This window comes from Ovis canadensis, chromosome 17 (assembly GCF_042477335.2).
Source record: "Ovis canadensis isolate MfBH-ARS-UI-01 breed Bighorn chromosome 17, ARS-UI_OviCan_v2, whole genome shotgun sequence".
NCBI lineage: Eukaryota > Metazoa > Chordata > Mammalia > Artiodactyla > Bovidae > Ovis > Ovis canadensis.
Genome location: NC_091261.1, coordinates 79,869,472 through 79,897,257, shown reverse-complemented (window position 1 = coordinate 79,897,257; position 27,786 = coordinate 79,869,472). Strand labels below are relative to the sequence as shown.

General features: G+C 56.5%; 2 protein-coding genes across 2 annotated transcripts; both read right to left on the bottom strand.

The window, feature by feature from the left end:
- Positions 1-846: 846 nt before the first annotated feature.
- Positions 847-10,582, bottom strand: SLC35E4 (solute carrier family 35 member E4). The gene is made up of 2 exons (XM_069556895.1): positions 6,651-10,582; positions 847-1,795 (listed from the first exon to the last, which is right to left on the bottom strand). The coding sequence occupies exons 1-2, from the start codon at positions 7,267-7,269 to the stop codon at positions 1,362-1,364; spliced, it is 1,053 nt and encodes a 350-aa protein (XP_069412996.1). The 5' UTR covers positions 7,270-10,582; the 3' UTR covers positions 847-1,361.
- A 909-nt stretch (positions 10,583-11,491) lies between these two features.
- TCN2 (transcobalamin 2) lies at positions 11,492-27,128 on the bottom strand. The gene is made up of 9 exons (XM_069556894.1): positions 26,528-27,128; positions 23,106-23,298; positions 22,202-22,371; positions 19,403-19,564; positions 17,981-18,153; positions 17,671-17,857; positions 16,499-16,670; positions 14,189-14,304; positions 11,492-12,053 (listed from the first exon to the last, which is right to left on the bottom strand). Exons 1-9 carry the CDS (start codon positions 26,589-26,591, stop codon positions 11,992-11,994), a joined length of 1,299 nt encoding a protein of 432 aa, XP_069412995.1. The 5' UTR covers positions 26,592-27,128; the 3' UTR covers positions 11,492-11,991.
- Positions 27,129-27,786: the final 658 nt, after the last annotated feature.

The window sequence follows — 27,786 nt, the reverse complement described above, 5'->3', positions numbered from 1 at the left end:
GGGCCTGCAGTGGAGACAGGTGGGTGGCTGGAGTTAAATGCCTGCAGCCAAGGGAAGGATGGGAAGTGAGGCAGCTGGGTCAGGCCGGCTGCCCAGATGCTCCACCCCCCACCCCCACGCTCCTGCTGCCGTGGGACCACCCCATTCCTTGCCCCCTGTGCTCACAGCCCTGGACACGGCCCCTCACCCAGGCCTTTCCTTCCTCAGGCTTCTTTTCTGGTTTTTCTTTTAGAGGAGAGTTGTACACTTTGGGTTTTCACCCCCAGGCAAGGGTTTAGCCATGAGAAGGGAGAAGCTGATGTAGGAAGACCACAGACCAGGGACCAGCATGTGCAGAAACTCCAGTGGGCGGCTGGGTGTCACGGGGTACCTGATGGAAGGAGGTGTGGATTGAAGGTGGCGCTGATGCTGGGAAAGATTGAGGGCAGGAGACGGGGTCGACAGAGGATGAGATGGTTGGATGGCATCATTGACTCAATGGACATGAGTTTGAGCAAGCTCCGGGAGATAGTGGAGGAGGGAGGAGCCTGGCTTGCTGCAGTCCGTGGGGTCGCCAAGAGTCAGACAAGACTTAGCGACTGAACAGTGACGATGGAGGGGAGGGGGAGAGGCCGCGGGGCTAGGCCTGACCTTGTCCCACGAGCCGCGTGGAGCCACAGAAACCATGCGTTTTAAGAGATTTCCCTCAAGGCTGCGGGCAAATAGCGTGAGGGGTCAGAGCAGCGGTCTGGGCCAGTGTGGGGGCTGGCCAGGCCCCAGTGAGGGCGGGAGCAGGTCCTTGTTTCTGGGTGGGCGGCAGGTGTGCCTGTGTTTCCTTGGCCGCCACCCCGAGAAATGACACAGGTGTACAAGCAAAAATAGTTTATTTGAGGACGGAAGACCCAACGTTGGGGGGCCCAGGGCTGAGGCCACAGCAGCTGCCTGGAGTTGGCACAGACGACCCCCTGGGCCCCCTAGCTGCCTCCCCCACTTCCTGGAGGAAGGATTGTGCGACCGCCAAGAATCATCGCCATCATCACCACCATCACCACCATCACTGTCAGAACGTTGGTGAGGTTTTCCAAGCTTAGCCAGCAATTTTCAGTGCAGTACTTGACCCTAATCGTCATAAGTACTCTGACAAGCACAGCGACTGTGCCTGGACCCACCATCCAGTGGTGAGTGGGGTCTGTGATGAGGAGAGGCAGGCAGGGACAGGAGCCGGGACGCTCTAGGAGACCCCACTGCAGCCTCCACGGCGACCCTGCGGGAAGATCCGTCTCCCCCGACGGCCCCAGCGGCTGCCCACTCTCCCGTGGCCATGGGCCAAGGCTGGATTCAGGCCAGGGCAGTCTCGGGTGGTCCCTGTGCTCTCTCAGGTCTCAGAGACCCTTGCCAGGCTGGCCCCTCCGCCGGAAGCCCCGGCGGGTAGCCCAGGAGGCCACGAACTCGCAGTTGTGGTAAAGGAACATTCCAGAAAGGGTGAGCGCCACACCCACGTAGCTGAGGGTGCTGAGGCGGCTGCCGAACAGCAGCCGGGACAAGACGAGGTTGCCCACGACAGTGAGGTTGCCCAGGACGTGGACCGTGAGGGCCGAGGTGAGGGCCAGCAGGGAGAAGCTGGCCAGGTTGTAGAGCACAGACAGGAGGCAGCTGAGCAGGACACAGGCCCAGAGGCGGGAGTCGGTGGGGGCGGGCGGCGGTGCCACGCTGGCCTCCAGCACCAGGGCAGCGCCGGCCAACAGGCAGAAGCTGGGCAGCGAGGTGGCGTACAGCAGGGTCACCGCGTCCAGCCGTTCTTCCTGCAACAGGGCACCTGCAACCAGGGCAACAGCCGTCAGCACCGGGCGCCAGGCGACCCCCCGTGAGGCCAGCCTGCCCCGACCTCCAGGAAGCCTGCCCCAGCCCCTCCGGCAGAACGAGGGGCTCCCGCTCTGTAACGGGAAGGTCAGACCACCTGGGTGGTGACCCGGTCCGCTCCTGGCCAGCTGTGACCTGGCCCTTAACCTCTGGAGGCCTAGGTTTCCTCACCTGCAGAGTCCAGGGGTAATAAAACCTTGTGCAGGCTATGTCGCTTCAGTCGTGTCCGACTCTTTGCGACCCCATGGACTGTAGCCTGCCAGGCTCTTCTGACCCTGGGATTCTCTAGGCAGGAAGACTGGAGTGTGCTGCCATGCCCTTCTCCAGGGGATCTTCCCGACCCAGGGATCGAACCCAAGTCTCTCCCGTGTCCCCTGCATCGGCAGTCAGGTTCTTTACCACTAGCGCCACCTGGGAAGCCCCAATAAAACCTTAAATATGCAGATTAAAATAATGTACATAAAGCCCTTATCAGGTAAGCTTCAGTCAGTAAGCGTAAAAAAACAAGAGGAATAAGCCTGTTATCACTGACTCCTCCCACAAGCTGAAACAATAATCTGTGATATCCCACTGATCAATAAATGTGAAAAAGAAAAAAATCTCCAGGGGCTTCCCAGGCCCTGAAGAAAAACATCCTGGACTCATAACCAGCTTTGAAGGTGCTGAACCAAGGGGCCCCAGCTGTGCTTCCTTGGCTTCGGCCATTCTGGCACTCCCAGCCCCACGGTGTGGCTGCCACGCTGCTCCCTGCAGCACTCCCAGCTCGGCCACGCACTAGCTATGTGGGCCTTTACGTTATAAGAGAGAGAGTTTGAAAATATTCAAAACCATCTGAGTCACATGTTCAATCACTTGTGACCACTGGGATGACAGACACAACAACGAGTTCATTGTTGGGCCCAGCTGTCACTCACTACGTGAGTGTGGGTGTGTTTTGTTTTGTTACGATTTTTTTTTTAATGTGGACCATTTTTAAAGTCTTTATTGAATTTGTTTCAATACTGCTTCTGTTTTATGTTTTGATTTCTTGGCCAAGAAGCACGTGGGGTCTTAGTTCCTCGACAAGGGATCGAACCTGCACCCCGTGCACTGGAAGATGAAGTCTTAACCACTGGACCGCCAGGGCAAATCCCTGTCACTCACGGTTTACCGCAGATAGTTAGCACCTTTCACTATGGACGCTGGAGCTTGTCAAGACAAATCCAGGACACAGAGGAAACCTTGGCCTTTGCAAGGAAAGAGGGCCTCCTAGCATCTTGCTCATGTCTGCCTGTGTGTGTACACATTACCACCCAGTTGGTTCACAAAGGAAGCAGGGCCCGTCATAAAATCTCACATGGCTGAGCTGAAATGACGGTACTTGCAGAGGCAACGGCGGTTTTGTGCCTTCTCCAAGGTTTCGTGGAGAGAGATGAGTAAGGTCTCCCCAGCCCCTCCCAGGGCTCTCTCAGCCTCAATGTGTTTTCTGACACACACTTTCCAAAGAACCACAGAGGCGCTTACTCAGAGGCTATGCTTAGGAAATCTTATTTCTCTCTCGATTTCATTTTGATGTTTTGGCTTTGTTCTCTAGGCAATGGTCCTTCTGTCAAGCATTTCTAGAAATGAACAGATAACTGGAATGCCTCCTGTTTGGCGGCTCCAAATTTAGCACCATTACGAGCTGCCTGTGGCCTTCGTGTTCAAGGTGCAATCACTGGCAGGTGGTCAGGACTGCAGGTGAACTTCACCTTTGGCGAATTTCACTCTCTGAGAGCCAGGCAGGCAGGCTCTAACCTCCCCGCTCGGCCCCATGCCCCACGTTCTATAATCCAGCCAGCCCTCTCCCTCCCCCCACACACTGTCCCCTCCAGCCCAGGAAAAGAGTCAGTTACCCCACCGACCTGTCATCCGGCCTCCTCAGCGACCTCTCCCCTGCCTGCTTACCCCAAACCCTGCATTTCAACTTCTCCTCCAAAGGTATTTCCGTTTCATCATCCGAACACGCCACATTTCAGCCACATGCAGACTAACACCCTCTGGACGCCGTTCTGTTGGCTTTGGGCTTATCCCACCTCTGCTCCATCACGAGCTGTGTGATATCACACAGGTCACCCTCTCTCTATGCCTGTCCCCTTGCGGGAGCACAGGCGGAGTAACAACATGCCCTCATGGGGGCGTGTGAGGTGCTGAGCGCAGGACCCGTGCCCAGGGGCAACTGCTGCCCACGGCAGCTGTCATGACTCCCTACGTGCAACCCGCTGGCTGACACCGCGCCCTGGCAGGGCTTGCGTCCCGCTCCCAGAATGCCCTTTCCTGCTCTGGCCGTGTGAAGAGCGGGGCGCAGCACGTACCCATAGTCAGGGCGCAGCTGTCACCACCACTGCCTGCCTCCTCCCCCAGGCAGCCTTCTCTGGTCTCCCCGAGAAGCAGCCATCCCAGTCACGGCTGGGCCCACCGTGGCTCTAGCACTTCTTCCCTGCTTTGTGATCGCTCCTTCTGAGGGTGTCTCCCCACCAGCCTGAGAGCTCAGCAGATGGGAATGGGGTCAACCTGATGCAGGTGGGTGTGGCTGAGGACAAGTCTCAGCGCGCTGGCACCCCATCTCCCAGCCTTTCTGTGAGGGGAGAGGTAGCATCACTCCTCTCCATGTGTGGTCCCCCCAGGCCTGCAACTGGCCCAGGAAGGAGGCAAGCTGCTGGGTACTCCTCGACCTGGACTTTCATCCTCTGCTCCCTTGGAGTGTGCCATCAGGAAAGGAGCTGGTGTCAGTCACTCACATTCTAGTCTAAATTGGCCCTGGTGACTTTCTTGGAAAGTCTGCGAGTAGGAATCTCTTGTCCAAAACCCACCTCATCCCTGGCCTCCAGTCTGTTCTGACCCACCTCTGTGCTGGGCTCCCATCTCTATTAGCCTCCTAAGCTCTCTCCTTAGCATAATGAGCCAAGCAGCTTAAGCAGCCTACCAATTCTTCCATCAGACCATTAACAAATTCACCGTTTAAGTGGTACCTTGCCTGCGCCAGGCCCCAAGTCAAGTGCTGGGGACATGGAGCTGCCCCAAAGCTAAACCATGCCCTCTCGGAGCTCCTGCCTGGTGGGAGGCAGACAGGTAACCAAGTGGCTATAATATCAATACAAGGCACATGGAGTCCTGATGGGGACGCAGAGGGCCCTGTGGGAGCCCAGAGCCAGCATCCAACCTGCCTCAGGGGCAGGCAGGCGACAAGGAGGGAGCTGGCAGAGCCGAGGAGGCTAAGGTGCCTGATGCCAGGCACCTGCCAGCTCCTGTCCGTGTGCCCGAGGCCTGGCCGGCCACAGCCTGTCCTGCTGGCGGGGCTCTTCTCGGGTGAGGAGGCTGGGCCTCAGCAGGTGCGGTGTGGGCCTTAGGTTGGGGCCTTCCCAGCCTGGCCCTGCTCAGGGTGGGGCACAAGGTCAAGTTTCCCACTGACTCATGCCCAGAGCTCAGGCCCCAGCTCTCAAGTAACCTGAAGGCAAAAATAGAACTGGGCTTTGGCCCTGCCTCAGGGCCCAGGAAGATGGGGACAGAGCCTCTGGGTCCTGATTCCAGGGCAGGCCTGAGCTCTGACTTCAACCTTTCCTGGTTGCAGGCTGCCCTAACCCCAGCCCAGTGCCCTTGGAACAACCTTTTCCCTCTTCCAGGCCTGGGTCATAGGATCTCAGAACCGCAGGGAGGGAGAGCAAGAAAGTCCTGGGACTCTGTCAGCTCTGACCTCCTCCACCAAACAGACAGGCAGACTGAGGCCCAGACAAGCTCCAGATCCGCCCCAGGTCACCTGGGAATTATGAGCCCACATGTGGCTGGAACGCAGGCCTCCCTACCCTGAGTAGGCGCAGAGACAGGGTGGGGGCTGTGACTCGAAGAACCCTCAGTAGGACAGGCAGGAAAGTGATCACCTCCCTCCAGCAGAGTGATTTTGCAGGGTCTGGGTTTGGAATCTCCACCCTACCCTCTGCCCAGAGCCCCCAACCCCCTTCCACCAGAGCTAAGGTCCAGAGTCACATGGACCAGGATTCTGGTCCTTTGGAGCTGTGTGACTCTGGGAAAATCATGAATTTCTCTGGGTCTCAGTTCCATCATCTGTAAAATGGGGATGAAAGTAGTGGTTGCCATGACAACTCAAAGTGAACACCTAGTATAGGGCCTGTTACACTGCAGTTCCCAGAAGACACCACCCCTTCCCAGACTTAGCAAGCCCCACCCTCCGCACCACTTCCAAATCCTGGTTTACCATCTTGCCCTCTTTCTCTCCCACCAGTTCCCACTGTCAAGCCTCCCTCTGGGCCCACAGTCTTATGCCACATCACTAGGACAGCACGGACTCTGCCGGAGTGATGTGAAAGCTGCTCAGTTGCGCCCGACTCTTTGGAACCCCCATGGACGGTAGCCCGCCAGGCTCCTCCATCCATGGGACTTTCCAAGCAAGAATACTGGAGTGGGTTGCCATGCCCTTCTCCAGGGGATCTTCCCCACCCAGGGACTGGACCTGGGTCTCTTGTATTGGAGGCAGATTCTTTACAGTCTGACTGGGTTCTGCCGCGGCTGCTTACATGGCCCAGGGCAAGCCCCTCTATGTGTCAAATGGGGACAAAACCAGCTGGGCCTCTAGAGCCTAAGTTTGAGGCCTGGAAATCACTGAGCAGTTGGCCCTTTCTGAGCCTCAGTTCCTGCCTCTTCCAAAGCCACATGCCTCAGTTTGGTCATCAGTAAAATGGGATAGCGGCCATACCCCCTCACAGGGTTCCCCAGGCCACACTCCCACAGTCCCACCTGGGTTCCCACCTCCTCAGCCAGTGACTTAGGTTACTCACTCTGCTGAATGGACTTGAGGCCGCGGAGGCAGGTGGCCGCCAGCAGGAAACCGCAGCCAGCCGGGGGCGTCCGGAGCTCTCCCGACAGGCTGCAAGCAGCCCCCAGGCAGAGCGGACCCATGGCCGCAAACTGCAGCGGGTGGTGGCGCCGGCCGAGCAGCAGCGCGGACAGGGCCAGCGTGATGAGCGGCGTGGTGGTGGTGGCCAGCTGTGCCAAGTCCAGGGGCACGGCGTTCAGGCCCACGTTGCCGCAAGCCATCGAGGCTCCGAAGGTGAGGCTGAGCAGCAGCACCTGGCGGCGGGTCTGCCCGGGCAAGGGGCGCCGCGCCCCCCGGTGGCAGGCCCCCGCGGCCGCCAGCATGTGCAGCGCCGACAGCAGAAGGGGCCGCCCGAAGCCGTGCACCGTGAAAATCCACTTGTTGAGGCTCGACATGCTGGCTCCCGCCAGCAACCACACCAGCGCGGCCACGGCCACCCGGGCCCGGCCAGGCCGCCGAAGAGCCTGCGGGGTGTCAGGGGGCCACTCGGCGGACCCAGCCCACCGAGCGCCGCCAGCCCCCGCCACTGCCTCGGCAGAGGTCATCCTGACGTCATGGTGCTCCGGCGGGCAACGGCACATGGGTACCAGTGGGGCCGCGGCAAGAGGCCGGCTCCCCGGTGACCAGCTCTGGGCCACCAGAGAGCCCCACCTTGGACCAGCCCCGTCTCAGGCAGGTGTGGGCACAGCCTCTGGCGCCCAGCCTGCGGCAGCGGAGGTCCAGTAGCTGTGCGGTGTCCTCGGCGCGGGGAGACCAGAGCCCAGGTCGCTTCAGCTGGGATGCCAGGCTCTCTGGTGCTCAAGCCTGGCCTAGTAAGCGCCGGGCACCTCTGCCCGTGCCAGGCGAAGTCTCCACTCTCCTCCCGCCCGAGTGCCCACGCTACGCTTAGACTGAATCCTCCATCCCTTTTCTCTTCGGTCCAGTCCCCGGGTCCTCCGCCTAGTTCACGCCAGGCCTGGTTGGGGCGATCCGGGCTCCCGCGCCGGGTTGGTGCCGGTGGGTCCGGCTCGCTGCGTCCGACACTGCCCAGGCCCAGCAGCGGGCAGACGCGCCGGCCCCGCGCTCCGGCCGGTGTCAGGCGGCGAGTTCGGCTCGGCTCGGCTCGGCTCCGGCAGGGCCTGCGCTGTGGCTCCGGCTCCCGGCGGCTCCGGCTGCAGCGGCGGTGGCTCCCGCCAGGCTCGGGCGGAGAGCGAGGCTCCGCACTCTAGGCCCCGCCTCCGCGGCCGCCCCACGCGCCCCACCCGGAAAACTGGGCCGAGCCGGGCCGCCACCTCGGGTCAGGCCCCGCCTCCGGAGGGCCGTCTCGCCCCGCCCCCACGCCGCCCGCTCGGGGCTCCTCCTCCGTCCGCAGACCACCCCCCACCCCAGCCGGGGTGGTCAGCCTGTCTGTCCTCCTCCCCGCATCAGTGGGGTATCAGGCCCCGCCCCGCCCAGCGCCAAGGCAAGGCCCCCAATAGAGACGAACACAGAGGGGTATCTTCCAGATGAAAAACTCCTAACCTCTCAGGAGATTCCATCTTCAAGGACCCCCCCCAACCCCGCAGCACACTCCAACCTAGTCCAGTCTCGGGACCACCTAATCTCTGGCCACAGTTATCCCGTGGGACCTCAGCATCCAGAAGAATTGGCCCACCGGGCCCCTAAATGCCCCTCCCCCGTTCCTTAACCCTAATCCCTCCTCCGTCTCCCAGCCCGGGGCGGGCCCCCCTCCAGGCAGGCAGAGGGAAGCTGAATCACCACGGCCACGGCCACCCGCAGCTGCAGAAGCAGGGTCCCGCCGGCCGCTCTATGTCCCATCCCCTGGGCCCTCAGAGCTGACTCACAGCTGAACTTTCCTGGGGTCCACCCTCTGCCCGCGCTGGCCGGACAGAGAGCTGTAGGTGGGCCGGGAGCCAGAGCCGCTGCCACTAAGCTTTTGCCCCTGCCTGGGTCTTGGCTTTCCCATCGGAACAGACGGGCTGCTCTCTGAGCTCAGGGCTGGGTAAACAGCACAGCCCAGAAGCAGGACAGACTGATCAGAATTCCAAGCTCGGAACTCCTCTCTGAGCTCTGGAGTCCAAGTGTGCAAGGATCACAGGTGTCCACGGCCCGCTGTGAGTGAGCCCCTTTGCTGACAGCTTCCTCCTCTGTGGAAGCTCCTGTCCCCTGGGGCACGGTTCGCCCCTAGCCTTGTTGTCTGACCGGCAAGCCATTGATGACAGCAACCTGTCTGGAGGAACGAGACCGCAAAGGGGAGCGCTTAGCTCGGTCCATGGCGCCCTCTGGTGGTCAGAGTGCAGAATGGCTGCAGTTCAGTTCAGTTCAGTCGCTCAGTCATGTCCGACTCTTTGCGACCCCATGAATTGCAGCACGCCAGGCCTCCCTGTCCATCAACAACTCCCGGAGTTCACTCAGACTCACGTCCATTGAGTCAGTGATGCCATCCAGCCATCTCATCCTCTGTCGTCCCCTTCTCCTGCCCTCAATCCCTCCCAGCATCAAAGTCTTTTCCAATGAGTCAACTCTTCGCATGAGGTGGCCAAAGTACTGGAGTTTCAGGGTTAGCATCATTCCTTCCAAAGAAATCCCAGGGCTGATCTCCTTCAGAATGGACTGGCTGGATCTCCTTGCAGTCCAAGGGACTCTCAAGAGTCTTCTCTAACACCACAGTTCAAAAGCATCAATTCTTCAGTGCTCAGCCTTCACAGTCCAACTCTCACATCCATACATGACTACTGGAAAAACCATAGCCTTGACTAGACGGACCTTAGTCAGCAAAGTAATGTCTCTGCTTTTGAATATGCTGTCTAGGTTGGTCATAACTTTTCTTCCAAGGAGTAAGCATCTTTTAATTTCATGGCTGCAGTTACCATCTGCAGTGATTTTGGAGCCCCCCAAAATAAAGTCTGACACTGTTTCCACTGTTTCCCTATCTATTTCCCATGAAGTGATGGGACCAGATGCCATGATCTTCCTTTTCTGAATGTTGAGCTTTAAGCCAACTTTTTCACTCTCCTCTTTCACTTTCATCAAGAGGCTTTTTAGTTCCTCTTCACTTTCTGCCATAAGGGTGGGGTCATCTGCATATCTGAGGTTATTGTTATTTCTCCCGGCAGTCTTGATTCCAGCTTGTGTTTCTTCCAGTCCAGCGTTTCTCATGATGTACTCTGCATATAAGTTAAATAAGCAGGGTGACAATATACAGCTTTGACGGACTCCTTTTCCGATTTTGAACTAGTCTGTTGTTCCACGTCCAGTTCTAACTGTTGCCTCCTGACCTGCATACAGATTTCTCAAGAGGCAGGTTAGGTGTTCTGGTATTCCCATCTCTTTCAGAATTTTCCTCAGTTTATTGTGATCCACACAGTCAAAGGCTTTGGCATAGTCAATAAAGCAGAAATAGATGTTTTTCTGGAACTCTCTTGCGTTTTCGATGATCCAGCGGATGTTGGCAATTTGATCTCTGGTTCCTCTGCCTTTTCTAAAACCAGCTTGAACATCACGAATGGCTGCAGGTGTCCCCTAATCCCCATCGCAATCCTTGGACTGGAATTAAAAATCCCCAGCCCGCTGTTGATTCATACCAGCTGAATCAGAGACCCTCTGGTGTGTCCAGGAATGTGTTTTGTTTTATTTTCCTTTGGTGATTCTGAGACCCGCAGGAGCCTGCAAATAGTCCATATTGTAGAGCAGGAGATTTCCAGATAAAGGACAAAAATATGCAGGAATTAATATTTAGGGAGGGTTTCTCCAGGAGGGGTTGTAGGAGGGGAACTGAGCCAGTCAAGGGGGCGGCCCCCCTCCCCCAACATTTCCTGAAGAGGAGGAATCAGGGCCCCTATGGGTTAGATTAGCTTTGAGATTTTTGTCAGTTTTCCTTTCAGCTTCCTTTAATTAAAAAAAAAAAAAAGCAATGAATTAAATGCAGCTGAATTTGGACTCTGCCACGTAATCCCAGCCATTGCCAGCTAAAAAGTGTCACTTGCCTTCTGCCTCTACAAGAATTAAGTCACTAGCCACTGCAGGCGCTGACCTGCAACACACCCTGAAAGGAGTTCAAGGTGGAGATCGAGAACGAGGTACTCTGCTCTGGGAAAAGCTGGAAGAACAGGCCACCAGGTAGATATTTTCAGGAGATTTTATGAGCCTAATTCTTGCATCTTCTCATATCTGGAAAAGCACTAAGATCATTAGTGGAGCCATCTGCTCCTCGTGGCCAGCAGTAACCTTCACAAGATGAGCAGGAAGCGTCTCCTAAACTATGTGCTTAACTGCACATACCTCCTTCACTAAAATCATATATATATACATAACCCCCTTACCTCTTTGGAGCAGTTTCTCAGAGCTATCTAAAATTCTGCCTCCCAGGCCATAGTCTCCATTTTGCCCCAAATAAAACTTAACTCCCTACTCTCATGTTGCGATTTTTTTTTTTTTTAAGTCAACACAATCTTTGAAGGCCCTGGTTTTCAGTGTTTGCGTGGAAGAGCCTGGAGGCCTCCCCAGGTCTGTCTGTCTCCTAAATCACCACCCCACACCCCAGCCCCAGGCCACTTCGGGCAAGTCACTCTCCCTCTCTGAGCACTGATTTCCTCATCTGAAAGCAGAGAGGAAAAGAGAAACATCCAACCTCAGAGTTGTGCAAGAAAGCATCGAGCAAGTACACTCCCCTAAACAGTAATCGGCGTCACCACTGCCAGCCTCGGTCCCCCAGGACCCAGAAGGACGCTCACTCAGCCTCCTCCGCTGCCCACAGGGCTGTCTCCCCTCCTCTGCTCCCGGCACCTGCACTGACTCCGAGCTCAAGGCACCAGGACGCTGGGCCACGTGCACAACCAACTCTTTAATCATTCTGGAGGTGGGCTGAGAGCTCTGCAGAGACCCTCAACAGCCGCTACAACGCAGCCGGCTCTGGGGCTGCAGCCGGCTCTGGGGCGGCAGCCTCGACGACAGAGTGGAGAGCTGGGGTCAGGGCTGCAGGGCTGTCCTCGAGGGACCCCCATCGCAGCGAGCGGTACTCATGAGGCGGCCAGGGAGGAGTCTGAGACGTTTACACCCTCCGGCCTGTGAGTGACCTTCACGGGTCACCTGCGGGGCCAGGTAGGACCAGACCCAGGCACACAGACCTCCTGGGGGAGGTGCTGGGCTCCCTGCTCCAGGTGGGCGGTGGTTTAGGACCCCCGCAGGGCTGCTGGCTGTGGGATCCACGGACAAGTGTGCAAGAGAAGGCAGCAGGATCAGGCGTGTGCCCATTACCGGGGTGTCTGGAGGGAGGGCGGGAGACAGGAAGTGTGGGAGGCAGAGGGGCGGGTGAGCCCGGGGGGCTACCAGCTAACCAGCCTCAGCTCGATGGTCTCTCCATCCTTGGGTCTGTAGTCAGCAATACCTGCAGAAATAGGTTGGGGAGGTGGGTTTTAACAGGGCAGAGTGTACCCCATCCCGACCTCACCTTCTAGACCCCTGCCCTGTAAAATGGGCTCAGGGCTCAGTGGTGGGAAACCCAGGTTCTGTGCAGAGCCAGTCTGGAGACTCCGGACTCAGTGTGACCTCAGGGTCGCTGAGACCCACAGGCTCACTTTGCAATGGGGAACCCCCCAGGCAGGTGGGAGGGCATGAGATGGCACCCTAATAACCACCGTGGGGCCAAAGGGACCAGAGACCCTGACAACACTGATGGGCGGGGTCCCTGTCTTCACGGCCCCCCTGAGGGGCCACCCAGAAGAGGGACCTGCTCGCGGAGGTCTGGGGGGAAGCAGGGCCACGAGTGTAGTCAGCCTGCACTCCCGAGGCTCCATCCAGGCTCCGGCACGACTCCCGGATTCAAGCCTCAGCTCTGTACTCACAGGGGTGTGATTCCGGGCAGGCTATGTAACCTCTCCGAGCACTGGTACTCCCATGTCTAAAATGAGGGTAGTGATAATATCAACAACCTGGCCCTCCTTTTTTCCCCAGGGGAGTGGGCTTCCTGCTGGACCGGGGGGCTGGGTCGGGGAGGTAGAGGACACCACCACCCACGTCTGCCTCAAGGCTGCGTCCATCAGGCTCTCCCCTTCAGCTACTTCCTTAATCCAGTCTTTATCGGTAATAGAGGCCAGATGTGGTCTCTCCATCTGTAGCCTCTTGGTTTTATTTCTCAATTTGTCCAGAAGCCAGGCAGGGAGAAAGATGGCTTTTTACTGGGCTCCCTCAGTAAGTCCCACCTTCTGTAAAGCACTCGGCTCAATCCCCTGGCACAGGGCAAGTGCCCCCTAGAAGTCCCAGATACCAGAAGCGGGGACAGATGATCCTTAAGAGTTTGTCCAGTGATGGGGCTGATGCTCAGGGATGCTTTGACAGTGTGGGGAGTTAAAACTGGAGACGCGCTAAAGGCTCAGCAGGAGTTGATAAGCTGCGGTCCGCCCATCCCATCCCACACCGGGGCTGGGCCCTGACTGGCCTAAGCCAGGCTTGCGACGGTCCCCTCTCTCCAGCCAGGGACGGGCACAGGGGGCGGCTCCTGGTAACAGGGAGGGGTCCAGGAATGCACCTGAATCCCAAGTCTGCCTTCGAGATGCCAGGGAACACGTGCTGGTCAATTCACAGACAAGTTTCCTGCCTCATAAAAGGGAGCAGCCCCGGGAAGACACAGAGCAGCTTCTCTGGAGGAGGAAGCCAGCAAAGAGAGGAGGAGGGTCGCAGGGAGGTGGGGCTGGGGCTGAAATCTTACTCCCCCTGGAATCTGGTCACAGGAGCCAAGAGATGGGCCAAGGAAAGCTGCATCGTGGAAGCTAGGTTGTGTTGCATTACTGTTCCTTGCAGCCCAAACCACCCCGCTGGGTGATATATTCTATGTGGCTATTACAAAGAAAGGGGAAGATCTACACACACCCACATAGGAAGATGGCTACCATATGTTAAGGATGAAAAAGATAAACTGCAAAACCGTGTATCGAGTTTGCCATCCAATATGCCAGCCATTAGCCACAAGTATCTATTGAGCCCTGGAAAGGGACCAAAAAAAGATGCAAAATATGTCATCAACGATTCTGCGTTGATTACATCTTGGAATGATATCGTGGATGTCCTGGATTAAATAAGATGTATTGTTAATGTTGGTTGGATCAACTGCAGAATTTAGGATTACACGTTGACGAGGGTCACATTTTATTTCTATGGGACAGCACTGCTATAGAGTATGGCTTCATTTTTACGAGAAAATAAACATACATATTTTTTTTAATTACCTGGAAGAAAATACACCAGAAGTTAAAAAAAAAGTTAATCTCTGGGTAGTGGATTGTGGGCAATTTTAAATTTCTTCTTTTCTGTCTATCTGCTTTCCCAGAGTTGCCACAGGGACATACACAAAAATTCTTAAGAATACAGTTAAATGTATTATATGCAAACTTGCGTGTCAGCGGTGACCTGAGGCTGAGCCCCAGGAAGGTTCTGGGGGAAAGCTGGGGTGAGTTGACGAAGCCTGGGTTGTGGGACAGGGCTGGGCTGAGGAACACGTCCGCGGGGGCTAGCCACCAGACTCACCTTGCTGCAAGGGGGTGTCATGAGCTTGGAGAACCTGCCAGAACTCACGTTCCCCAGCCTTTTTCCCCAGCACGGAGGTCAGGAAGGGGCCTGACAGGGAGGCCTGTGTTCTAAACCTACCAAAGGGACAGACGAAGAGAAAGAAAAGGTGACTTTTGCTCCCGTCGACCCAAGGGCAGAAGCTGAACCACTCACAGAAAGCAAACCCTGCTCTCACTTTCAGAGCAGTGCTAGCTAAGCCCTTCCTGGGCAGCCTCACCAGGGGCCCTTCCTCCACGCCTCCTCTCCAGCCCCCCAGACGCCTCCCACTCTGGGGGCTCACCTTGCAGCGAGGTGAGAATCAGAAGCTGCCAACGCCCAGAGTGAGGCCAGCGTGAGGAAGAAGCAGAACAGGTGAGACAGAGGCAGAGACACCCTGGGGCATTTCTGTGGCTCAGTTGTTTAGCCGCTAAGTCGTGTCCGGCTCTTTGGGGATTCCATGGACTGTAACTCACAAGGATCCTCTGCCCATGGCATTTCCCAGGCAAGAATACTAGAGTGGGTTGCCATTTCCTCCTCCAGGGGATGTTCCCGACTCAGAGGTCAAACCCGAGTTTCGGGAAGCCTCCTCTGTGGCTCAGGGGCACCCCCATTCTCTCGGCTGGGTTGCTCAGTCTTCCCTCCGAGTCTATACACCCCACGCTGCCTGCTACCAGAGAGGTTTGGATTAAATTCCTGGCCTTTGCAACCAAGACACTCCTTCACACCGCCCCTCCCTGAGCATGGACATGGCCGCCAAAATGACTCTCTTCAGAGGCCGTAGCTATCCTCTCTCCTTATCAGTGGCATTGGCCTTGGAGAAGGAGGGTTTTCATAGTTCTTGCCCTCAGGGTGACCTGGTCAAAGGGAAGGTTTTAGGGAGCAGCCCATACCCAGATCTCAGGGGCCACGTGGCTGCCCGGAGCGCTGCTGGCCTGCCTTGCTCCATTGCTCTCTCCCCTCTGTCTCTTTTTCGCCACCTGTCTCTCTTCCTCTCTCTCCTTCCAGAGTCCAGTGTTCTCTGCCTGCACTCATATGCCTCAAACATGCCTCCCTTCTGGCTCCTGAACCTAGCTCAGGCACCCTCTCTACCACCAAGAGAATCATTTCTCAGACTGGTATCCCTGACATTTTCTCAGAGGTCCTGCAGTTCTGAGTGAAACTGTCCAAGCTGGAACTTCCCTGGTGGTCCGTGGTCGAGACTCTGCGCTTACACTGCAAGGGAGTCTGGGTTCGACTCTGCTATGGAAACTAAGATCCCACATGCTGTGGTGTGGCCAAAAAAAAAAAAGTTCAAATTTTTTTCCATTTTGATGACAATGTCCAAACAAATTTGGTAATCCCAGGTGGCTCAGTGATAAGGAATCTGCCTGCCAATTGCAGGAGATGTAAGAGACCCGGGTTCGACCCCTGCGTTAGGAAGATCCCCAGGAGAAGGAAGTGGCAACCCACTCCAGTATTCTTGCCTGAGAAATCCCACGGAAAGAGACTGGCGGGCTACCGTCCATGGGGTCGCCAAAGAGTCGGACACGCCTGAGCAACTGAGTATGCACGCCAGCTAGGTGCCCCCAGTGCCTGCCAAGGGCCCCCGGTGTGTGGGGGCCCAGCGGTGCGGCCATCAGCGCACTGCAGGCTCTGGGGTCCGCTGGGAGGCACTCGACCTCTGGGCTGGACCCCCGCCGGGGACCCCTGCCATCTTATTCAGGTGACACAGCGGGGCCCAGAGCAGTGCTCTGGAAACGCTCATCTCTGATCCATCCCATGTCAGGGTGAGAAGCAAGCAGAAGGCCACTGTCCCACCGCACTCTGCAGAAGGGTTGGCCAGGTGACTCCTTCATCACAGGGATCGGACCAGGATCGTTTGATACTAAACATTCTCATCCTTCTGAAAGCTAGCCTGTGTTGAGTGCTTACTAAGTGCATGACCCTGCGCACAAAAAGCACGTGTTAATACCACGTCCTGTCTGCCCTCATGCCCTAGTTCCCGAAGGGGCCCTGGCGGGTGGGAGGTGAGGGGCACCGCGCCGTCCTCATGAGCTGCAGGGAAGGCATCTGGCCTGGTCCCCAGCTGGAGAGTGTGGAGCTGGAATTCCAGGGTCTGCCTTGGGAGCCTGCTCTCCCAACCCTGACGCCTGTTTCCACCACAGCATGGGGGCTTCGGGGACAAAGCAGGTGGGAGAAAGGCTGGGCCTCTCCCGAGGGAGCCCGCTCTCCACCCCCTGCCTCACTGCATCCTGTTTTGGGGGATGCCGGGTCGGGTCAGGTGAGGGCCGGGAGGTGGGGAGGTCTCACCTGAATCTTCCATGCTCCTGGGCGTTCTTCAGGACGTCTTCCAGGGAGGAGCCAGCAGGGACAGAGACAGAGTGTGTGTATGAAGGGGAGACGCCGGAGACCTTCAGCACAACGTCAATGAACTCCGGGACTTGGGCCTGTGGCGGGGTCTCCGGAGCCGGTTCCAACAGGGCTATGCCGGGGAGAGGGGAAGGGGCAGCTGCTCTGAGGGTAGGGGGCCAGGCCTTAGTCCTCCTTTCTCCCCAGGAAGACACTGCGGCCCACTGGGACCTCCTCTTTCCCCTGGGCCGCCTCCCCATCAATACTGCCACCAATACCACCCAGCTGCTTTCCCAGCCTCCCCAGTCCCTCAGCTCCCACATCCCCCACCACCCAAGCTCAGGCCCCTCACTGGTTTCTCAGCTCTAATGTCCCCCTCCCACCTACCTGCCTCCCCAGCAGCCCAGGGGGTCCTTAACTAGAACATACATCTGTTCACGTCATCCTCCGTTACCTCTGCGGGATCCCCTCCTTTTCATCCTCCTGCCTTCCTGCCACTCCAGCTCATCCTCCCAGACCCCATGCTGCAGTGAGACCCTCCCTGCAATTCCAGACTGTACGCCTCTGAGCCTTTGCCCTTGACACCCCCTCCCCACTCTGCCTTCCCCCTCTTCTCCACTGGCAAATCCCACCCACCGACCCTAGTCCCTCCCTCAGATGAAGCCCTGATTCAGGCAGCTAACTTCATAATTCAGGGAGTCATTATGAGGTATGCGAGCTAATCAAATTATTAGCTGGGGAGCTAATGTCTCTCCCCATCCATCCATCCATCCATCTATTCATCCATCCATCCATCTATTCATCCATCCACCCATCCATCTATCCATCCATCCACCCACCCATCCATCCATCCATCCATCCATCCATCCATCCATCCATTCATTCAAACATTTCTGTACTGGGCATCACACAAGGGGCTAAAGAGTCACAGCAAGCCTGTAGCTCACCGTTTGGGGTCCCTCCCCATACTGAGCAACCAGAACCTGTGAAGGCATCTTAGCTGCAGGTCCACGCACACCTGCAAACCCCCGCTGATTCAGCAAATCAAGATGGAGCAAGATCCCCCCGACCCCCATTGGGACAAGGAGACTTCAATGCAGATTGAAAAGAGTGGGGCTTCTGTGAAAAGCTACCTCTTGGAGCCTGGCAGTCTGGGGAGATGAGATCCACATAGCTCTTCTGGTTCAGGACGGGCAGCAGCTGAGAGATCATGAGAGGGTTCTGGAAGGTCTTATGCTGTAGGCTGGCTTGCAGAGCAGCCTTGGCCTTGAGGCAGGCCATGCCCAGCTCCACAGTGGGGCTGAGGGAGCCCGTCAGCAACTGGGGATGGAATGGGGAAGAGAAGGAGGAGGCGGGTCAGAGGGGCCGGGTCTTCCAGCCCCTGGCTGGTCCATTTCCCTCCAGCCACTAGGGTAGAGCGTGGCCCCGGAGTCTCTTCCCCACCTGGAGAGCCAGAGGGGTGCTGTAGACATTCCCGAAGTAGCCCTCTGGGGTCTGGGCCTTCAGGATCTTCTCCTGCACTCTCCTGAGGGCCAGGCTGATCCGGTCTCTCTGGCTGGGGTTGAGGTTGGACAGCTCCAGACAGGAGAAGGCCAAGCCTGCCATGGCCATGGTGTCTGCAGGGGACGAAGCGATGTCTTTGCTTTTTCACAGACTGCCTAGGTTTGCCATAGGTTTTCTTCCAAGGAGAGAGCATCTTCTAATTTCGTGGTTGGGGAAACTAAGAGTCCAAAAGCTGTGCGGTATGGCCCCCCCCAACCCCCCAAAAACAAAAAACCACAAATGAACAAACGAAAACAACTCCCCTGGTGATTCTGAAGCGCAGGCAGGTTTGCAAGCGAGTGGTGTAGGATAAGGTCCTCTTGACCCTCCCTCCTCCAGTCTCTCTCACTAACCTCTATCCGGTGACCAACAATCCCAGTTTGCCATCCTGGAAACTGGGCAGACTGGGCTGAGTTGTTCCCCCTATAGTGGGTGGAAACTTTCTAAAATGCTGCTCTGACCCTATTGCTCCCCTTCCTCCAGCCCTCCCACGGCTGCCCATTACCCCGCGGTCCTTCCCCGGGCTGACGCTGCTTAGCTCTATCCCGTTAGTGGGAGATGCACCAGGACAAGAGAGGGCCCTGGAGACCCACGTCACACAGGAAGGAAGCAGATCCGGAATCCAGGTCTCAGGCCTCCTGCTTCATTTTTGGGGTTTTTTTTTGGCCCCACCTCAGGGCATGTGGGAGCTTAGTTGCCTGGCTGGGGATCAAACCTCTGAATTGGAAGCACAGAGTCTTAACCACTGGACCACCAGGGAAGTCCCTTCCCAGCTTACTCGATGAGAACATCATAGCTGTGTGTCCAGCACTTTCTCCACGCCGGGTGCCATGCTATGTCGTTTACTTATTAGACATCTCCTTGCATGAGACAGGGCGCTCAGGGCCGGTGCACTGGGACAACCCTGAGGGAAGGGTTGGGGAGGGAGGTGGGAGGGGGGTTCAGGATGGGGGACACACGTACACCCATGGCTGATTCATGTCAATGTATGGCAAAACCACTACAATACTGTAAAGCAATTAGTCTCCAATTAAAATTAATTAATTTTAAAAAACCAGACATCTCTTACTGAGATGCCGCTGCGGGGGTTATTTTACCAGAGAAGCTGAGCTAGAAAGGCCGGCTGAGCTGTCCGGGGTAACCTGCAGTAAGAGTGTGGTGGAGGATGGGGGGAGGAGCGTTGACTCACAGCCCCTGCACCACAATGAGCCCTCACCGTTCCGCCTCCTAACGGACCCGAGAGGAGGGGTCCCAAGGAAAGGTAAGCCTGGGGCCAGCGGCTGCAGGGGCGCCAGCCTGGCCTTCAGGGTGCGGCCCACTCACCCACAGAGACGTGGTCCTGCAGGAGATGCGACTCGTGTTCCACGGCGTACAGGAGCTTGCCCACCACACTGTCGTGGACTCGCTTCTGGTGGACACACAGGGCCAGGATGCCCAGGCCGTACTGGTAGTAGCTGGTGCGGAGGTGGCCCTGGTGGTTGTGCCCTGGGAGCGAGAAAACCACGGGGTGGGAGCGTCACGCTTGCCCCTCCCAGCAACCAGCCCCCCGCCAGCACCAGCTTCCCGACACCCTCCTTTGGGTGGTGAAAGTGAAAGTCGCTCAGTCGTGTCCGACGCTGCAACCCCATAGACTATACCCTCCATGGAATTCTCCAGGCCAGAATACAGGAGTGGGTAGCCTTTCCCTTCTCCAGGGATCTTCCCAACCCAGGGATCGAACCGGGGTCTCCTGCATTGCAGGCGGATTCTTTATCAACTGAGCTATCAGGGACCCTTCTTTTCTTCACCCCCTTTGACACATACTTGCTGAGACGCCACTGAGTGTCAGGCGCTGTGCCTGGAGGTGTGAACAGTGATGAGAGGCCAGGCACAGCGCAGCCAGTGCTAGCTGAGGACTTGCTCAAACCCACCCCAGGAAGCGACATGTCAGTATGCGGCTGGCTGTTCTCATTTTCTGAACAAAAGTTTGCCTTCTCCCTGGGCCCCCAGAGGCAGGGGAATAACAAGTCTGGGTGAAATCAATTGCTGATCTTTAGGGAAGAAATCAGCCTGTGTTGTTTATCAAGCCACTTTAACTTTTGGGGTGTCCAAGTAGAAATCTGGTGTGGCAGTTTTTCTTAGAAGCCGTAGGAAAGCAGATTTCCCTGGGGGTTATGGTGGTTTCTGTAAAGAAAGCTGAGCACCGAAGAACTGATGCTTTTAAACCGTGGTGTTGGAGCAGACCCTTGGACTGCAAGGAGATCCAACGAGTCCATCCTAGAGGAGATCAGTCCTGAATATTCATTGGAAGGACTGATGCTGAAGCTGAAACTCCAATACTTTGGCCATCTGATGTGAAGAACTGACTCATTTGAAAAGACCCTGATGCTGGGAAAGATTGAAGATGGGAGGAAAAGGGGACGACAGAGGATGAGATGGCTAGATGGCATCACTGACCCAATGGACATGAGTTTGACTAAACTCCAGGAGTTGTTGATGGAGAGGGAAGCCTGGCATGCTGCCGTCCGTTGGGTCACAAAGAGTCGAACACGACTGAGCGACTGAACTGAACTGAACTGCAGTGGGGTGGGGTCTGCCTGGGGAGGGAGGAAATGCTGAGTGCTGCCCTCTGCTGGTGGTGTGTGGGCACAACCTCGCCTCTGCCTCAGGGCCAGGTAGTTGCTCTCCCACCTGAATTCTCTCTGTGAATTCTGAGCTGCGGAGAGGACTGGCTGCCCTGCTCACGAGACCATGATTATAACTGAATTGTGGACCGAGGCCCAAGGGGCTGAATAACAGAGGTCTCTGAACAGCTTGGGAGCCGGGGCAGGATTCTGTGAGGCAGTGACCCAGGGGAGAGAGGGAGGGAGGCAGAGGCCTATAGGAGTGAGCTAGAAGAGGAAAGAAACCTTCCAGATAGGGGGTTTCCTGGATCTGTCAAGACCCTGGTTTGCGAGGTGAGCTGAGAGATATGGCCGGGGTGACTGGAGCCCACGGAGGGGCGGACGAGTGTGTGGGCAGGGTCTGCAGAGGAGAAATGGGCAGACAGACTGGGCCTGAGGGCTGTGAGCACAGCAGTGAGCAGCTCCTGCAGGGTTTACGCGGCGCTAACAGGATCAGATGTATATTTATTTTATTAAAAAAAATTTTTTTTTTGCCACACCTCGTGGTATGTGAGACCTTAGTTCCTCAGTTCAGTTCAGTCGCTCAGTCGTGTCCGACTCTTTGCGACCCCAGGCCTCCCTGTCCATCACCAACTCCCCGAGTTCACTCAAACTGATGCTCATTGAGTTGGTGATGCCATCCAGCCATCTCATCCTCTGTCGTCCCCTTCTCCTCCTGCCCCCAATCCCTCCCAGCATCAGGGTCTTTTCCAATGAGTCAATTCTTTGCATCAGGTGGCCAAAGTATTGGAGTTTCAGTTTCAGCATCAGTCCTTCCAATGAACACCCAGGACTGATCTCCTTTAGGATGGACTGGTTGGATCTCCTTGCAGTCCAAGGGTCTTCTCCAACACCACAGTTCAAAAGCATCAGTTCTTCAGCGCTCAGCCTTCTTCACAGTCCAACTCTCACAACCATACATGACCACTGGAAAAACCATAGCCTTGACTAGATGGACCTTTGTTGACAAAGTAATGTCTCTGCTTTTTAATATGCTGTCTATGTTGGTCATAACTTTCCTTCCAAGGAGTGTCTTTTAATTTCATGGCTGCAGTCACCATCTGCAGTGATTATGCGCCTCCTCTATTGGAAAGTGGAGTTTTAACTGCTGGGCTGCTGGGGCAGTCCCTAGGTTTATACTTTAAATGCTCACTCTGTGTGGGCCGGGTTGAGTCAGGAGGCAGGAGAAGCAGAGGGAGGCTAAGGAGTAAGGAGGCTGGGCAGTTGTCCAGAGGAGGATAATCAGACCAAGCTTGGTGGCTGGGCAGCAGGACTTGCCAACAGAATGCATGCGGGGTGCAAGAAAGGCTTGATTAAGGATGCCTCCTGGAGCAGGTCCAAGCCTTCTCGATGAATATCAAGACAGGCAGAGCGGAGGGCAGGAAAGAGGCCTGAGGAGAAGGCCCACAGCTCTGATGTGGACGTTCCACGATGCTGGCCGATGCGCCCTCCCCGCCCCTGGCAGCCCGCGCCTCCTCACCGATGGCCGCCTTCTCGTCCTCCAGGAACCGCTTCAGCTGGGAGACCAGCCTGTCCCCCTTGCGGCCTCCGACGAACTCACAGTTGGCCCGGAGAGCCAGCAGGTAGAGGGCCAGTTGGCCCATGGAGGGCTTGGCCTCGGAGTCATTGCCGTCCTTGCTGGAGGAGGGCCTAGGACCAAGCCAGGTAACAAAACTTTTGTGAGAAAGGGCCTTCCTGGAAAGCTTGCCTTGGGGCGCTCTCCCTGCCAACATGACAAACTGGGGAAAAAAATCCTAGGGGTTGGAAAGTTTCTGAGAACTGCCAGAAGCAGATGTAGTCAGCGATGTAAGTTGTGAGGTGTGCGTCACACATATTTCATAAAGATGTCAAGTTGAACTCAAGGACAAACTGAGAGCTCTTGAGTCCAAGTGACCTGTCTGCCCCGCCACTGTGGCCACGCTTCCCCTGCAGCCTCCCTTCCTTCCTCTCCCCGCCCTGCGTCCACTTCCCAAGCGGGAGTCCAAGCACGAGACGCTCTCTGGTGGTCCTGACCCTTCGCCCCTCATTCAAACTCCCGTGCGGGACCTCAGGACAAGCCCCACCCAACTTAACATCCCCTGGAAAGGGAGCGCAGATAGTCCGATGCTGCCGCTGGGCTCAGTGTGAAAGAGTGCGGCCGTGGATTAGTGATGTCTGCCTCAGTCAGGCAGAGGGCGGTACAGAGGCCGCAAGAGGGCCCTGGATTGGTGTCTCCAGTCCGGTCAGACCAACCCCACTCCGCAGATGGAGGGAGGCCCAGAGGAAGTGAAACTTGCCCTAAGGTCTCCCAACAAAGCAGCGACAGGCCCAAACCAGAGCTCGGGTCTCCTGCCTCCTAGGATGAGGGGCAGCCCGGGAGAAAGGAAGAGAGAGCATGGCCGGACCTCAGGAGGCTCTGCTGGTAGCTGAGCTTGAGGCTGTGCAGGTAGTGGGCTTCCTTGGCCCCAGCCTGCAGTCTCGAGAGGCGCAGGCCCACGTAGATACTGGGGTTCAGCTGCTCCGGGGAGAGCCGGTCCATCCAGGGCAAGAGGCGCTGGCCCAGCCTCTCCACCAGCGTGCTGTCCACCTCGGTTATCTCTTAGGAAAGAGAAGAGGCCAAGTGAGGGGGCAGGGCCAGGCCACCAGCGGCATCTTACCAAGGTCTTTTCCAGGGAATAAACATCCCCACCTTTATGGCCACCAGCCATACACCCGACTCGTATGGGGGAATCTGGTTTTAACAAGAGGCAGCCGGCAGCCGGAACGAGTGGCTGGAGTGGGCCAGGAGAGAGGTGGTGGGCCCAGGGCGGAAGAAGCGGGTACCAGATAACCACTCTGCTCATCAGAGACTGGCAAGCGATGGGGGATTCCCCAGGCACCGCGCCCCAGCCCTCTTGGTCCTCATGCCAGCCCTGCCTTCGATGTAGGTGCTGGGAGCAAAGAGGAAACAGAAATTCAAAGCTGTGGGCGTGTCCCACCTATTTACAGAAACTGCTGCCCACGTGGGAACAGGTTAAAGATCCAGTTTTTAAAACATAAATGGACTCACAGATGTAGAAAACAAAACTACAGTTACCATGGGGAAAAGGGGAGAGAGGGATAAACTGGAAGATTGGGACTGACATGCGCACACTGAAAAAATGAAAAAGTTAGTTGCTCAGTCATGTCCAACCCTTTGCAACCCCATGGACTGTAGCCCGCCAGGCTCCTCCAGGCAAGAATACTGGAGTGGGTTGCCATTCCCTTCTCTAGGGGATCTTCCTGACCCAGGGATCTCCCCCAAGTCTCATGCATTGCAGGCAGATTCTTTACCATCTGAGCCACCAGGGAACCCCAAGTACATACTACTCTCTCTCTATATATATAAAACAGATAACCAAGTAAGGACCTACTGTATAGCGCAGGGAACTTTACTCAGTACTCAGTAGTGATCTATATGGGAAAAAAATCTTTTAAAAAAGTGGACATAGGTTTACATACAACTCATTAACTTCGCTGTATAGCAGAAATTAACATTGTACATCAACTATATTCCAATTACAAAAAAAAAAGAAAGAAAACAACACTGTAGGCTCACTGGGGCTGTCTGGTGAACTTCCTTGGGGGCAGATCTCAGGATAATGCTTTTCCTGCCACCTGAGTTTAGGTGAGAAGGACCTGAGATTGTGAGCTAAACTGCTGGAAAGCCAGCGTCATTGTCTGCAGCCATTTATCTGTGTGCTTCGGGATTCACCCACGAGGGAAGCAGAAGCCTCAGGGGTATTTCCCAGCTCCAGCAGACCGGAGCCGGCCTCCCTCAGGGAGGGCACCTGGGCTGAGGAGGTGGCCTTGGACTTTTCCCGGCTACTTCCTCCTCATTGGTTAATGGCGGCTCAGATGGTAAAGCATCTGCCTGCAATGCAGGAGACCTGGGTTCCATCCCTGGGTCAGGAAGATTCCCCCGGAGGAGGGGAATGGCAACCCACTCCAGTATTCTTGCCAGGAGAATTACATGGACAGAAAAGCCTGGCGGGCTACAGTCCATGGGGTTGCAAAAGACACGACTGAGCGACTTCAATTTCACTTTCTTTCCTCTTAATTGCAGTGGGGATTCCAGCTGCTGGGCAGCTACCCCCCCAACCCCCACCCCAAGAATGGAGCAAAGGAACTTGAGGGGCGGGTGCTTCTCTTTTCCTCGCTCTTTCTCTGTGGCTTTCTGTGTGTCCACCTCCATTTCTGTAGGAATTTCTCTCTCTCTCTCTGTCTCTGGATCTGTCTCATTCTCTCCATTTCTCAGCCAGTCTGTCTGCTTATCCATCCTTCCACAGTTCTCTTTTCCTCTCCCTCTTCTTCAAACCAGAGAGGGAGCCCCTGCCCTGAGCCAGGGCTCCGACCTCCAGCGGGTGAGTCAGCTCTGGGATTAGAGAGAGGGGAAGAGAAGCTGGTGCTCTAAAGAGAGGCAGGTAAACCCGATTCCATCTCAGCAGGAAGGAGCCGGGCAGATTCCCCTGGGGTAATAAAAGTGAGCCTGGATGAGCGCGCTGCCCTCTGGGCCTGGGGTTCACAGGGCCGCCCAGCTCTGCCAGCTGAGGACTCGCTCTGACAATGGGCATCCCTGTCATATTCGCAACCACACGGGGCTTGAAGCTGGCAGAGCAGAAATGCTTGTGTCACACCAGGAGGAAGGCCGGGGAGCATTCTCAACCCCTTTTACAAGTGAGGGAATGAGACTGGGGGCGACTACATAGCCTGGCAGCAGTGGGCTGTACCCCCAAATCCAGCCCAGCACTCTAAAGGGGTCAAGCCTATGGACGAATTGTTGAAAGGCTCATACCCTGGGAACTGTCTGGACAGGAACCAAGAGCCAAGGGCTTGAGGGGTCAGAGACTCCTGGTGCCCAGGGAAGATCCTGACCTGGAGTTCTGAGAACCAAGTTCCAGCAAAGTCCTGGAAAGCCACGGCGCCTTGGGCAGGCAGTTCACCTGGTCCCTATGACCCTTGACCGCTTCATCTGTCACCTGGACACAAGTGAGCCTGCCTCTCGGTTTCTCCATGGGTCACAAGAGATCCTGCTGGTGGGTGCCTCCCTTCCTGCCTCTGTATCCTGTGGGGCTCCAGGGCGTCAGCAGCCCTGAGCCTGTGTGCTCTGACTCCTAGACAGGCCCTGAGAGGCCCCCGGGGCAGCAGGCAGGCCCCTGGATGTGGAGTGCAAAGCTAATGCCTTGCCATCCTCACACCCCGGGTCTCCACCTGCTCACCTTCCCTCTGTCTGGGGTGCCCCCCTGCCCCCCACACTCCTCTCCTCACCGCCACCAGCGCCTTTTCCTTTGGGTCTCAGTTCCTGCATCGCCTCCTGGTCCTCGGAAATTCCACCCTTTCTCCCTGAATTGGCAGCGCCCAGCTCTCTCCCTCCAGGCCGGGGGCTTCCTTTGGCCACAGCCCCCAAGCCCAGCATTGACTCGCCTCTTGACCATTGTCCCTTTCACTAGAACGGAAGCTCTATCTAGCTGGGGCAGGGCTGGGACCCCTTTCTTGCTCCCTGTTTTTTCCCCAAAGCCTAGTCCCACACCTGGCATAGCGAAGGCTAGGTCAACATGTACTGAATGAATGAATCAACAAATGACTGATGTCATGGAAGCGACCTCGTCTGGTAGCAAGTCAGACATATAGTTCATCTCAACACAGCGCGCTAAACGTGTTGAGGTTCAGGGAAGTCCAAACTGCCGTGGGAGTCCCGAGGGGCGTCTAAGTCACCTCCCAACACACATCCGAGCCTCGGTTTCCCCCCTTGTATAATGAGGGGCTAGGACAAGATGGTCCTCTCTCCAGGTTAGAGCCAGTTACTCACCGCAGATTTGGGCTAGCGCTCCCAGGCCCCCCAGCAGGAAGAGGAGGGCCCCGAGGTGCCCCATGGCAGGAGCAGGGGGTGGACAGCAGGCGGGGAGCGGGACAGGCTCCTAGGGCTGGCCAGGTAGAGAGACGCTTTCCTGACCACAGCGGTCACTGCTCCGAAAGAGGCAGCTTCCTGTCACTGATTAATCCCTCCACGCCCGTCGGCACACTGCTAAGTCAGCGGAGGGGAAAGGGAAAAGGTCTACAGCTGAGGGGAAAGGGCGGCCAAAGACCAGGGGAAGGAAGGGCAGAGCAGCGCAGGCCTTCCTGGAGGCGGGGGCGGGGGCGGGGGCGGCCAGCCACACCTTCCCCGCCGCCCGAAGAGCCCTGGACGGCGCTGCAGGACGTCGGACTGCTGATCTGCTCAAGTCTGTCCAGCCACGCCAGTCTGTATGCCCTCGGCCGTTCCCGCGGCAGACAGGCACAGCTAGGGTGCCTACCTGGTACCCCTCCCAGAAGGAGCCCCTGAAACTGCCCACCCCGGCCTGGGACAGGGGAACGGGACTGAGAGCTGGGACAGTCACGTGAGCAGTCAGCTGTTATCTGCCCGCCTGCTCAGAGGGGGCGCGGCTGCTGGGCCCGGACCAGGCTGCCCAGTTTTCTCAACCAACCGGAAAGATGGGCGCCTCCTGGGAGACAAAACAAAGCAATTTAAGGAGCGAGATTTAATCATTAGACACACGAAGCCACGGTTAGCAGGGCCACTTGTAAGGACTAGGAAAGTCACCTAGAAATAGTCTCTGCAATGAGAAGAGAGAACAAAGGCTTCCCTGTCCACCAAGCCCCACAGAAGAATCTGTGTCCAAGAGTTAGCTCTGGAGGTGCTGTGTTAACCTTGGCATCTCTGAGTCTGAAATGGTTTCTCCTGTGTGAGCCAAAGGGGTTGGAGAAGATCATTCTAATTAAGCTCCCTTCCAGCTCAACTTTAGACCTTAAAATATGTTTTTTGTTTTTTTTTTGCTAAGTCACTTCAGTCATGTACGACTCTGTGTGACCCCATGGACGGCAGCCCACCAGGCTCCCCCGTCCCTGGGATCCTCCAGGCAAGAACACTGGAGTGGGTTGCCATTTCCTTCTCCAATGCATGAAAGTGAAAAGTGAGAGTGAAGTCACTCAGTCATGTCTGACTTGCAAATACAGTTTTTTTCTGCAATCTTGTATGGGTAATTGCCATGGCTCATTCTTTCAAGACAATCTGGTTTTGTGCCTGACTTC

Bases quoted from the DNA above. Each gene is read 5' to 3' on its own strand.
- SLC35E4 (XM_069556895.1), bottom strand. From the start codon at position 7,269: ATGTGCCGTTGCCCGCCGGAGCACCATGACGTCAGGATGACCTCTGCC. The intron at 1,796-6,650 runs GTGAGTAACCTA...CCCTGGTTGCAG, and splicing joins CCTCAAGTCCATTCAGCAGA to GTGCCCTGTTGCAGGAAGAA.
- TCN2 (XM_069556894.1), bottom strand. From the start codon at position 26,591: ATGGGGCACCTCGGGGCCCTCCTCTTCCTGCTGGGGGGCCTGGGAGCG. The intron at 23,299-26,527 runs GTGAGTAACTGG...CTCTTTCCTAAG, and splicing joins AGCGCTAGCCCAAATCTGCG to AGATAACCGAGGTGGACAGC. The intron at 22,372-23,105 runs GTCCGGCCATGC...GCTTGGTCCTAG, and splicing joins TACCAGCAGAGCCTCCTGAG to GCCCTCCTCCAGCAAGGACG.